Below are 12,717 nucleotides of genomic sequence, written 5' to 3'. Positions count from 1 at the left end.
AAAGAAAGATCATTTTGTATTTATATATACAAAATAGGATAAATTTACAGCTACTTTCGCTTAATTCAATGAGAAGAAAGAGGTGTACTAATAGTGTTTGGACTGGATGTCCTGTTTGCTTCTTGTACTATGGATAACCACTAAGAAGATAACAATGTACAGTGTGTTGATTATAAAAACTGTGCTATTAATCAGCTGTGAAACTGTCTCATTCATATTTATTTCTCAATAAAAAAAGATACAAATGTGAATGCTATTGGTTTGAACATAATTATTTGATTTTTAGCTGCTCCATTTAATAATTATCAAGTATGTCAACTTGATATTATCTGTTCATTACACTTTCATTGGATGGCCTTTAGTTTTATTTTTATCTCTAATTACCAATTATTTACTCTTAGTTTAATATGCTACCTAAATTTTATTATAAAAGTATATAAAATATACTTTTGTTGTAAAAATTTGTTCTAGTCTTAGTGTTCAGTGTTTGGTGCTAATATTTCTATGACATAAATTATTTATAACTAATTTGAATATAAAAATAAGTGTACAGTATTAAAGTAATGGAAAGTTAGGAAAAGGGATCAGTAATTTTTACCAGAATTTTTAAAATGTGGTTTTACAATTGTCAGAAAAATCATTTGATAATGTAAAACTTCTGGGGTTTTTTATCAAAAATAGAACAGTATAAGTAGTATAATCTTCCTATGTTTATAGTTTAATTTCTCTATCAACTCATGGCAAATTTTATTTAATTCATAAATGTGTTGACTATCATATGTAAAAGGAAGTATTTTGAGGACTGAAAATGAGTGCTGTTAATAATTAAACCAGGACAGCCAAATATAAAACCTAATTGCCTCTAGACATACAGGGAAATATGGTCAACATGTTTTTAACCTCAGTCACTTCCCTATTTTTCTTTCAAATATTTATTTTGATGCAAATTCTAGAAATCGTTATTACAACTGAAAATTTTTTAGTATTTCTGAAAGAGGACTTTTTAAAAAAATCCTCACAGTAGGGCTGGCCAGATAGCTCAGTGGATTAAAGTGCCTTCTTAGGCAGACACAGGGACCAGAGGTTCCATCCCCAACTTGCTGTGCCAGCACCACCCCCGGGGCATGCTGAGAGGGTGATTGAGACTGGGTGTGGTGGCGTGTGCCTGTAATCCCAACACTTGGGAGTCTGAAAAGCAGGAAGGATCACTGCAAGTCGGATCTGTAGATCTGTAGTGAGACCCTATAGACACTGTAATAAATACGTTAAAAAAAAATCCTCACAGCAATAGCATTACCATATAAAAATTCCTTAATTTTGCTAAATATCATTGTTCAGATTTCTACATTTGTCTCAAAAATGTCTTTATAGGATCCAGATAAAGTCCATTGCATATGGCTGTTAAGTAAATTTAAGACACTTGCTTCTCTCCCATTTTCCCTCTAGTGTTTTATTTGTTCAGAAATTGGGTATAATAGGCCAGGAAAACAGCTCAGTGGCATAAGCACCTGCCTAGAAAGCCCAAGATACTGAGTTCAATCTCCGGTACAAAAAAAAAGAAGAAAGAAATCAGGTATAATAGTTGCAGAAAGAATTTACTTTCTTTTAGAGAAAAGTGAGTGCTCATAGCAAGTACAACAGTATTGTAGATACCAATACTGGTTTCTTTTTCTATTTTGGAACTTGATAGATGATTTCACATCAAGAGAACCATGCCAAATGGAAGATTTCTGCTGACTCTCAGAAGACTTCTGTTCAACAACTAAATGAACAGTTAGAGAAGGCAAAACTGGAGTTAGAAGAAGCTCAGGACACTGTAAGCAATTTACATCAACAAGTTCAAGACAGAAATGAAGTGATTGAAGCTGCAAATGAAGCATTACTTGTTAAAGTAAGCATATAAAAGTAATGAAACAAATTTATGAATTATTTTTCCACTTATAGTTTGTAAAGGACATTATGGCCCATTATCTACCTGTTTAAATAAAAATCATTTTATGTAGAAGACTAACTTGGGAAATTACTATTATGACATACATCAAACTGCCACAAAATGTTTATAAATATTAAAATACAAGTTTATCCGACCATAACATTTACTTTAAAGGGCATGTACCTACATGTACTTTAAAGGTACTTCATGTACCTAAAATAGAAGTTTTTTCAAAATCAGTGAAGTTCCTTTAAAAATGATGAAGTAGAAAAGACAAGATTATACTTAAGATTTGTTTTTATTGGATTTTAATGTAGACATCATTTTTAAATAGCCTGTTGCTACTTATTCTCATCTATTGATCCTGGCAGTTTTCTCTAAAATTTGAAATTAATCTCCATATGGATGTATAGAGATTTAAAAAAAATAATTTTGTGTCGATAAATAGAAAAAGTTAATATATAAAGTAATTAATAAAACCCTTAAAAGTGAACAAACTAATAGTTGTGAAGCAATAGGTGGTTTTACAGCAAGATGGAAGTTATTAAAAACTTCAACAAAATCATACCTTAGTAATATTTATAATTCTCTACTAAGATGAGCACTTAAATTCTTTTTCTAATAGGGTTGACGTTTATAGTACTAGATGAAAGCTGAATAGCTATAATCTAAAATTGCGTTTAGGGGCTACAGTTGTAGTTCAGTGGTACACTTTGTACTTGTAATGTGTGAAGCTTTGGATTCAATCCCAGGAATGTGTGTTTGTTATGTTTATTTAGGCTGAACATTATTAATACTTTCATTAAAGCTAGTCCTAATAATTAGATATATAACATTTATTTAAAGTTACAGGGGGCCAGGGAGATAGCTCAGTGGAATAAGCGCTTCCTCAGCAAGCGCAAGGGCCTGAGTTCAATCCCTGGTTCCACACACACAAAAAAAAGTTAAAAAAAAAAATACATTGTATTAAAAAAAAAATAAAAAATGAAGTTACAAAGTTTCATAATGAAGAAATCAGCCTTAAAAATTAAGACTGGTATATCCTTTGTTATGCTAATTATCTCTGGTCACTTGCTAGGCAGATACTATTACCAGTGAGACAATTGCAGTTAGACTGCACATATCAATTATTCAGAAGATTTTAGGAAATCAAGTACTTAGAAACTTTCAAAAATATTGACCAAGGGCTGGGGAGATGGCTCAGTGGAATAAGTGCTTCCCTGGCAAGGGCAAGGGCCTGAGTTCAATCCTCGGTTCCGCCAAAAAACAAACAAACAAACAAAATATTGACCAAGAAGTAAGCCATTCTTTAATGAATGGTAGGGTGCGGGATACAACTTAGCAGTGCAACGCCTGCCTCGTAAGCAAGTAGTCCTGAGTTTGATTCCTAGTACCCAAATGAAAAGTAAAAAAAAAAAAAAAAAAAAAAACCTAAATAAATGACAGATAAAGATCTTAGAACAGGTAGTGTGATTGGGCAGTATACCAATATATGTACCAGTCAGAAAATAGAATACTCTTGTTAACTGTGACAGGTCTCAACTCAACTGCAAAGACTTTAAAGTCTAGAAAAAAGGTTAAGGAGAATAAAAGAAAAATAAAGTGCCAGAGCATACATAACAGTAAGGATTACAGAAAGGCGTTCTATTGCCAGTGTCAGCAAACTACAGAAGAAAATCAAAGTGAGGGAGAAAGCTATGAGGTAACTAGTCCTTCTAGCTTACTTTCTCCAGTACCCAACAGCCTAGTATATGAGGGCCGCTGGAGCAAGGGGAAAGCTAAGACGACTCTCTGACAGCCCTGAAAGCATCGTTATATTATTTATCAACTTTTTGAGTTTTAAGAAAAACATGGAATTATGTTTACAGTACTCAGTGTATTACCTTTCATTGTAAACATTACATGTCATCCAAATAATGTGAGATTTATTTTTCAGTTATGATGCGATAATGCATGACAGAGAAAAAACCAACTCCAGATGAGCAAATTCCTATTCTATGTCAACTCTATAATCCTATTAGGTGTAGCTATAAAAATGTGAATGTGAGTAGGGAATGGTGGCGTAAACCTCTAATCTCAGCACCCAGGAAGGTTGGGGCAGGAAGATCACAAGTTCAAGCCCAGCCTGTGCAATTTGGTGACTTAGTGAGACGCCCCACCTCAAAACAGAAAATAAAAGAAAGATGAAATGTAGCTTAGTAGGAAGGCCCTGTGTTCAACCTTAAGTACCTCAAAAAGAAAAAAGAACATGAGCATGGGAGAAATGTAATTCAGTGGTGCAGTGCTTACACAGCATACATGAGGCCCTGAGTTTAGTTCTTAGCACTGTCCAAAAAAAGCCCATATGACATTTACTACAAAAAATTGGCTTTACAAGTAAAGTTTAAATAAAGTGGTATATACCTTAAACTAGAATATGCATGTTCAGGTTTTACTCTGGACTGCAGTTATACAGTAATTATGGCAGTTTTAGTTATAAGCATTGTATTTTTATAAACAAAACTTAAAAATAGAAGCTATCAGATTTAAGGTAACTGATTTATATACAGATACAGATAATAAATATATCTTATAGCTGTCTTATATATGCCTATATGTGAAGGTAAATGTACTTATTTATCAAAATATTATATTTTTATCTTTGTAGACTTCATGGTTTTTTCAAGTTTATGTCTCATTCCTAGGTTCCCAGTCCTTGATTAGAGGACCCAAATGAAAGACATGGGAAAACATAATGAAAATTTATTTAGTAACAGTTTATTTATGGACTATCAATCTCTTTTTTCAAAATAATGCTAGATTAAGAAAATGCTTTGCTGGGAGCCGGGGAGATGGCTCAGTAGAATAGCACTTGCCTTGCAAGTGCAAGGGTCTGAGTTCAATCCCTGGTTCCACCAAAAAATAAATAAATTAAATAAAAAAGAAAATGCTTTGCTAATAAACACATATAAAAACAGAATAGCAGGCTGGGGAAATAGCTTGGCGGTCTAAGCACCTGCCTGGCAAGCACAAAGACCCAAGTTCGATCCCCAGTATGGTATGCCTTGCAGGTCCCAGAGCCCTTGGCGCCCATGCCAGCTGTGAAACTGGGTGTGGTGGCACACTCCTGTAATCTCAGCATTGGAGAGGCTGAGACAGTATCACTAGGAGTCTGAGCTGCAGAGTGAGACCCTATATCAAAAAAAAAAAAAAAACCACCCAAAAACAGAATAGCAAATATATATTTATTTCCTATTAGAAATTCTGAAAGGAATCTTTTTATGTATATGTCCATATTAGATTGAAGAAAAGATAGTGTACCTTTATACTTTTGCAGAGAAATTTTTAGTTGTAAGAATTCATTCTTGAATACAAACTGAGTCTTTAACACTTAAAAAAATCTGTAAGAAGCATCTTGTTTTCATGAAATTCCTTACAATACTATAAACATACTTCAAATAAGCATATATAATTGTCTCAAAATGAAGCTGTCTTAAATAACATAGAGTTTAAACAGCTCTTGGAAAACTCTCAAAAATTGTAAAACCACGGCTATAGATATAAATCAGGGGCACAGTGCCTGTCTGGTAGGCATGAGGTCCTGAATTTGGGTCCTAGTACCCAAAAAAAGAAAAAAGAATTGTTAAAACAATTCTTATACAAGAAAAAAAAAATTTTTTTTAAATGAATTTAGTACAGGGTCTACAGGGTCTCACTACATAGATCGGACTTGTAGTGATTCTCCTGTTTTCAGCCTCCCAAGCGCTGGGGTTACAGGTGAGCGCCACCATGTCCAGTCTCAATTGCTGTCTCAGCTTGCTCCAGAGGTGGGGGGGCGGGGGGGTAGGGGTGGGAGTGTCAAACCTGGTCACTGCGCTTTGCCTAAGCAGGCACTTTAGTCTGCTGAGCTTGGCTCGCCCTTGCAAGACAAATGTTGACTTCAATGACTTCTGAATCTGATTTTCTAAATAGTTCATTCATTTAACAAAAATATATTATATACTAACTGTGTACTGTGTGCCATTTTTTTCCTACAGGAATCGGAATTAACCAAATTACAAGCTAAAATTTCTGGACATGAAAAGGCAGAAGATAGCAAGTTTCTATTAGCCCAGTTTACACCTCCAAAACAAACTATGCCTGATAGCCAAAATCTGGAGTTTGTTGAACATTCTCACACATCTTTTTTCAAGGGCAAAAAATTACGTCGTTCTATTAGTGCTAATGACCTTAGTTTCAAAACTCATGGTAATGAAGATCTTTCTGAAGAATTACTACAGGACTTTAAAAAAATTCAATTGAAACAGCCTTCAACAATAGAAGAAAGTCAGTCAGATTCATCTAAACTTCTCACATATAACCTAGAAGATGATCGTTCTGAGAGCAATGACTTTAGTACTCTTAGTGGAATGCTAAGGTACATTAACAAAGAAGTTAGACTATTTAAAAAGTCTTCTATGTCAACAGGTGCTGGTTTAACTCAGGTATGTATTTCATACATAGAGGTTGTAATAATTTGTGTCTAGTGAATATCATTTTATTACTTGGAAGAAAATTTATATAGAGGTTGAGCAAATTCCCAAAATAATTGGGACCAGAAGTGTTTCAGATTTCTTCAGATTCTGAAATATTTACATATGCATAGTGAGAGGATGAAATTCAAGTCTAAACCCAAAGTTTATTTGTGGTTTAAATACACAGAGCCTAATAGTAATTTTACAGTATTTTTTATGTATAAAGCAATTTCATAGTATAGAACTTTCCTTCTTGTGGTGTCTTGTTGACACTCAGAAGTTTTTGTAGTTTAGAATGTTTTGGATTTCAGATTAGAGATTCTCAACTTGTATTTAAATGAATCATGCTATATCACAAAAATCACACTTTATGTTTGGCTTAGGTCATTTATGGAAAAGCTGGGCATAGTGGTGCATGCCTATAATCCCAGCACTTGGGAGGCTTAAGCAGGAGAATCACTGTAAATTCAAGGCCAGCCTGAGCTACATTGTGAGTTCATAACTAGCCTGAACTATATAGTGAGACCCTGTCTCAAAATAATAAAAAGTAAATGATGGACATAAAATATAAAGATTGGAATTGAGAGAAAAACTTCATCTGTGATACACAGGTTGCTAAGTGGGAAAACCAAAAAAATTAACTTTTATTAGTTTATTAGTATATGTGTGTAGTATTAGGAAGTTGGTAAATGTACATGACTCTGTCCAAAAAATTTAAAGGATTCATAATTTCACCAAAAAGTGACTTAGAAATGACAGTACCAGGCTGGCCAAATAACTCATCAGATTAAAGCACCTGCCTAGGCAGAGGACAGCAACCCGGATTGATCCCCAGCATGTGCCAGCCTCACCCCTGGGACACTCTGAGACAGCAGTTGAGATTGGGCATGGTGGTATGCCTGTAATCCCAGTTCTTGGGAGGCTGAAAACAGGAGGATCACTATGAATCCAATCTATGTAGTGAAACCCTGTAGAACCTATACTAAATACATTAAAACACACACACACACACACACACACACACACACACTCTTAATACCTGGAAAACAACTATTAATATTTTTAAAAGATTTTCAATTTTATATGTTAAATATAATGAATACTGTAAAGTGTATACATCTTTGGGTGATGATGTGAAATAATACAGGAAAAGAGAGAGACAGAAACAGATAGCTGTTAGTGGAGTGAAAAACGAAAAGAAATGCTGAATTGAAAAGAATTGGAAGGGCTGGTGATATAGCTTAGCGTACTAAGCACTTGCTTAGGTAAGTGCAGTGGCCAGGGTTAGATCCCTGGCTCCGCATGGCACGCCTGTGCCCCGCCCCCGGGCACACTGAGCCAGCGATAAGAGTTCGGGCATGGTAGCACATGCCTGTAATCCCAGCACTAGGGAGGAAGAAATCAGAAGGATTACTATAAGTCCGAACTATGTAGTGAGACCCTGAACAAAAAAAAAGAAAAGAATTGGAGAAAATAGGTTCTGAGGTGAACATTTCCTATAACTTTGTCAAAATTTATTGTTTACTTGGGTTCTGTGTGTCAGTTAAATAATTGTTGGATTTATCTGACATTTAAAAATTAATTTACTGATTGCTCTTATTAAAAAACAAGAATGAAGCCAACTTCCCTCATCTATTTATCTCTTGACCCTAAAATAAGTTTTTTTTTACCAAGCTACTATGTACATTTTTTTCTTATTTTATTAATAATTCATGTAGCCGGGTGTGGTGGAGCATGCCTGTAATCCCAGCACTCAGGAGGCTGAGGCAGGAGGATCATTGTGAGTTTGAGACCAACCTGGGCTGCAAAGGAAGCTCAAGTCCACTATGGACTGCATAGTGAGAGCCTGTCTCAAAAAAAAAAAAAAAAAAAAAGACAAAAATAGTTCATGTAGTTTTCAAGTATCTTAGGGAGTGGTTACATGTACATATTAAAGCCCTTCCCCTGCCCTTCCTCCTGTGATTCCCCAGTCACCTTTTTAGTAGCTGTTAACATTATTTGTGTTAGCACATGTTATGGCTTATGATATTTATATTGACTAAGATTATTAGGTTCCTGTACATGCAATTTTTTTTTTTTTTTTTTTTTTTTTTTTTTGGTGGAACCAGGGATTGAACTCAGGCCCTTGCACTTGCCAGGAAAGCGCTTACTCTACTGAGCCATCTCTCCAGCCCCCACATACAATTTTTTTTTTAAATTCACGTGGTATATCTTTCCTTCTCTAAAATATATCTTTACTCTGTATTCATCTTCCCTTCTTTTCTTGTGCTCTTTAAAGGGGAGGTATTATTCACTTTCCTTTGCAGGAGAGTCCTTTGAACATGTACTTTCAGACCTTAAATATGCTTGCCTATTTATTATTTTGCTCCCTCATTTAAATCACATCTTTTGCCTTTATTTTCTACTTCCTTCACTTCCAGGTATCTTAAGTTTATACCTCCTCAATTCATGACTATGGTTGCTATCTCTTTACTACCCTTAACCCTCTGTAACTTAACTTTTACTTTTCTTGGTATTGGGGATGGCACATATTAGGCAAGAAAGTATGCAACTGCTAAGCTGCATCCTCAGTTCTTTTTAGTTTTTGAGACAAGGTCTTCCTAAATTGCCCATGCTGGCCCCAAACTCAAGGTCTTCTGTTTTAGATTCTCAAGTAGCTAGAATTACAGGTGCGTGCCACCACACCCAACTCACATACTTTGTTTTTATGTTTTCTGTTTTGAATTTTAAAATCAATTTAATTTAACCTTGACTCCCACCCACTCCTCCAAACCAGAATTACTTGCTTTTTATATGCATGTAGCCTGTTATTAAGTTTCTGTTTCATGTTTTTCAATTGACTACATCATGCTTTCACAGTCTTACTTTAAATTATGCTGCTGGTTATTACAGTGGACTTTTCATGTTAAATCAGCATAAGAATATTTCACGTGTTAATCTCTTGTTTTGGATTATTCTAGGAAGAAAGTTTGTGATTAAAAGAAGATGTCCATGTGATGAAAAAAGTGGAATTGTTCATACAATATTATGTTTACTTTTATGTTTAGCTCATACTTCATAGATTTATTTTAGTGCTGTCAAATAAATTTTATATTGCAATATTTTTAAATAAAGCCTTTTTATCTAAAACTTATATTTTTAGTAAAAGTGAATTCATTGTATTTATTACTTTTAGTTTAAACTTGCTGCGTTCCTTGTTTTTTTTTTCAGTGTAAAAATCACTTAAAATATGTAAAAATACTGATTTTTTTCTAGTAATACTTATTTAGATGAATAGTAAGAATTTAGAAGTCATTTTTGAGATAGATTCATAATTGTACTGACTTCATAATTCATATTTATAGTTCATAATTATAAATACTTAAGTGTTTATACTATTTATGGACTATTTTAGGCAGTTTATATTTATTAACCTTTTTTTTTTTTTCTTTTTTTCTTTTGTCTTTTTGAGACAGGGTCTCACTGTGCCATTCTGACTGGCCTTGAGCTCACTGTATAGCCCAGGCTGGTCTTTAACTTGCAACGATCCTTCTGCCTCAGCCTCCCAAGTGCTGGGATTATAGGTGTGTGCCACAATGACTGGCTTAACCTTTTTTTTTTTTTTGAGACAGGGTCTCACTATGTAGTTCAGAGGCTGGGCTTGAACTCACTTTATAGCCCAGGCTGACCTCAGACTCACAGCAGTCCTCCTGCCTCAGCCTCCTAAGTGCTGGGATAATAGGCATGTGCCACTACATCTGACTTATTTAATTCTTATAATAACTTTATGAAGTAGATACAGCACATTGTTATTTCTCTTGTACAGGTGGAATTATTTACTCTTAAGTTTTTAGGATACTATGACTAATATATAATAGTAATTCAGCATTTGGGTATTATTTTTCCTTCTTTTTAAGTTGTAGTAGTGGGATTGGGGAGATAGCTCAGTAGCTGGGGAGATAGCTCAGGACCCTGGCAAGCACAGTGTCCTGAGGTCAATCCCTGGTACTGCAAGTAAATAAACAAATAAATGAAATGTCTTAAGTAGTAGTAGTAAGTTGAATCATGGCATATTCTTTTAATCATCCCAGGCTTTGTTGTTGTTGTTGTTAGAGGGAATCTATTATGGTTGTAATTTAGTTTTTATTGTGTAGAATTTATTCACTAGTTTGATCTTACCCCTAAAGTTTGGCCTTTAGTGTCTTTTGAGAGATTAAGGGAAAAGATAGACATAATGAGTGAACAGATGGAGAGGATTCTTAGCAGACAAATAGAAACTACGATGAAGGAACCAAGTGTAAATTCAAAAATCAGAAAGTACCATAGCTGAAATTTTAAAGTTCTTCGGATGGGCTTCACGAAAATTCGGAGATGCCAAAAAAGTCAATTGACACAAAGATAGGTAAATAGGAAAATATCTATTCTGAAAAACAAAGAAGAAATGATGGAATAAAACAATTTTTAAGAAAAGAACATCCAAACTTTTAGGACAATATTAAGATGAAAAAAAGAAAATGGAGTAGAAAGAAGGTATTTAGAATTATAGATGAAAATATTCCAAATGAGTAAAAACAAGTATACCTAGTAGATCCTTTAAGTTCAATAAACTCTAAATAGGATAAATACAAAGAAAAACCTACTTAAGCATAAATTGTGAAAATCCTAAATATGAAAACTCAAATATTATGAATAACTGGTTGGAAGACAACACTATCTATTACAACAAATACTGTGGAATTCATATTACTTTAAGTGAAATTCTGTACCACTTGTAATTTTTTGTTTTAATTTTCATTTGTACTCTTTAAAAAATAGAAAAAAAAACTCAGATATTTTAAAAGCTGGACATGATGTTCTATGCCTATAATTCCAGCATTTGGAAGGCCAACATGAACTTCATAGTGAAACCTTGTCTCAAAAAGACAAAAAGTCATTAATTTTTATCAGTGATCAAAGTTTCTACCCTAAGAAATTAACCAAAAACAGAGCGAGTTAATCAGTAAACAAATGCAAAGGAGAAAATAAAGGGAAGAGCGAAGATTGGTGATAAAGAAAATTAACACAACAGAAAGTTGAAAATACTAATAGAAGTAATGTGCTTCTAGCAAGGCAGATAGACTGTAAATCAGCAGCATTTATAATGAAAGAGGGATATAACCACAGATCTGACAGACATTTAAAAGTGTAACTAGTGAATATTAAATATTATCTCATTAAATTTTACAACTTAGATGAAATGAAATCATTCTTTGAACACAGCTTAAGAACTAACATAGGTGAACTTTTTATATTTGAGGAACTGGGGATTTTGCTCTAGAGTGCTTACCTAGCATGTACAAGGCCAGGAGTTTGGTCCTCAGCACCAAAAAAAAAAGTGTATGTGTGGGGGAAGGACAGGAGGGAGAGGGGGAGAGAAAGAAGGAAGGAAGGAAAGAATAAAGTTGTATTTGCAGTTAAAAACATTCACAGAAAGGGCTGGCTAAGGGACCGGGGAGATGGCTCAGTAGCATAAGTGCTTCCCTGGCAAGCGCAAGGGTCTGAGTTCAATCTCCGGTTCCACCAAAAAAAAAAAAAGGCCAGCTACATAGCTACCCAGGAGCCTGGGAGTTCGGATCCCCAGCCTGCCATGCTGGCCCTGACCCCGGGGCAATTGAGACTGGGCATGGTGGCATGTGCCTGTAATCCCTGCTGATGGGAGGCTGAACACAGGCGAATTACGAGTCCGATCTACATAGACCCTGTACACCCTGTACTAAAATACCAAAAAAAAAAAAGAAAAAAAATTCAGAGAAAGTGTATTTTAGATCTAGAAAGTTTTACTGATAAGACTAGCAAACATTTAAGGAAGAAATAACATCAGTTTTGAACAAAGTTTCCTGGTTGGTTGGTTGGTTGGTTGGTTGATTTGTGGCAGTACTCAAGGATGAACCCAGGCCTTTGCACTGAACTATATCCTGAGCCCTTTTAATTTTTTGTTTTCTTTACAGAACAGTCATGCTTAGTTGCTAAGTTGCCCAAGCTATCATCCTTCTGCCTCAGTGTCCTTGCACTGGGATTAATGGTGTTTACTAGCATTGCCAAGCTAGAAAGTTTTTCAGGAAATAAAGGAGGAAAAAAAAAGCAGTTCATTTAATGGGGCGTTATAACTGCAATATGAAAATCTAACACTGATATTACCTGACAATATCCCTGTGATCGGAGGTTAGCACACTAAATGACTCGTGAAATCTGGTCCATCTTTGACTTGAAATAAAATAATCTGTGGCTCTTTTTTCTTTCACTGTAGCTGTGAAATTGAATATTAACAAACCC

The 12,717-nt window shown here is 34.7% G+C and overlaps 1 protein-coding gene across 1 annotated transcript in view; it reads left to right on the top strand.

The window, feature by feature from the left end:
* Ccdc18 (coiled-coil domain containing 18) overlaps positions 1-9,534 on the top strand; it is a gene marked incomplete at its 5' end in the record, with an annotated part of 110,537 nt that extends 101,003 nt beyond the window's left edge. The window contains 3 exons of the mRNA XM_023720296.1: positions 1,691-1,891; positions 5,950-6,396; positions 9,387-9,534. Of these exons, the coding sequence (XP_023576064.1) occupies positions 1,691-1,891; positions 5,950-6,396; positions 9,387-9,401 (663 nt within the window). The remainder of the gene's footprint in view (positions 1-1,690; positions 1,892-5,949; positions 6,397-9,386) is intronic.
* Between the last annotated feature and the right edge of the window lie 3,183 nt (positions 9,535-12,717).

This window comes from Octodon degus, unplaced genomic scaffold, assembly GCF_000260255.1.
Source record: "Octodon degus isolate 3935 unplaced genomic scaffold, OctDeg1.0 scaffold00074, whole genome shotgun sequence".
In the NCBI taxonomy this organism is placed as follows: domain Eukaryota; kingdom Metazoa; phylum Chordata; class Mammalia; order Rodentia; family Octodontidae; genus Octodon; species Octodon degus.
Note: the sequence above shows the minus strand (reverse complement) of the source record. Positions and strands in the feature narration are given on the sequence as shown.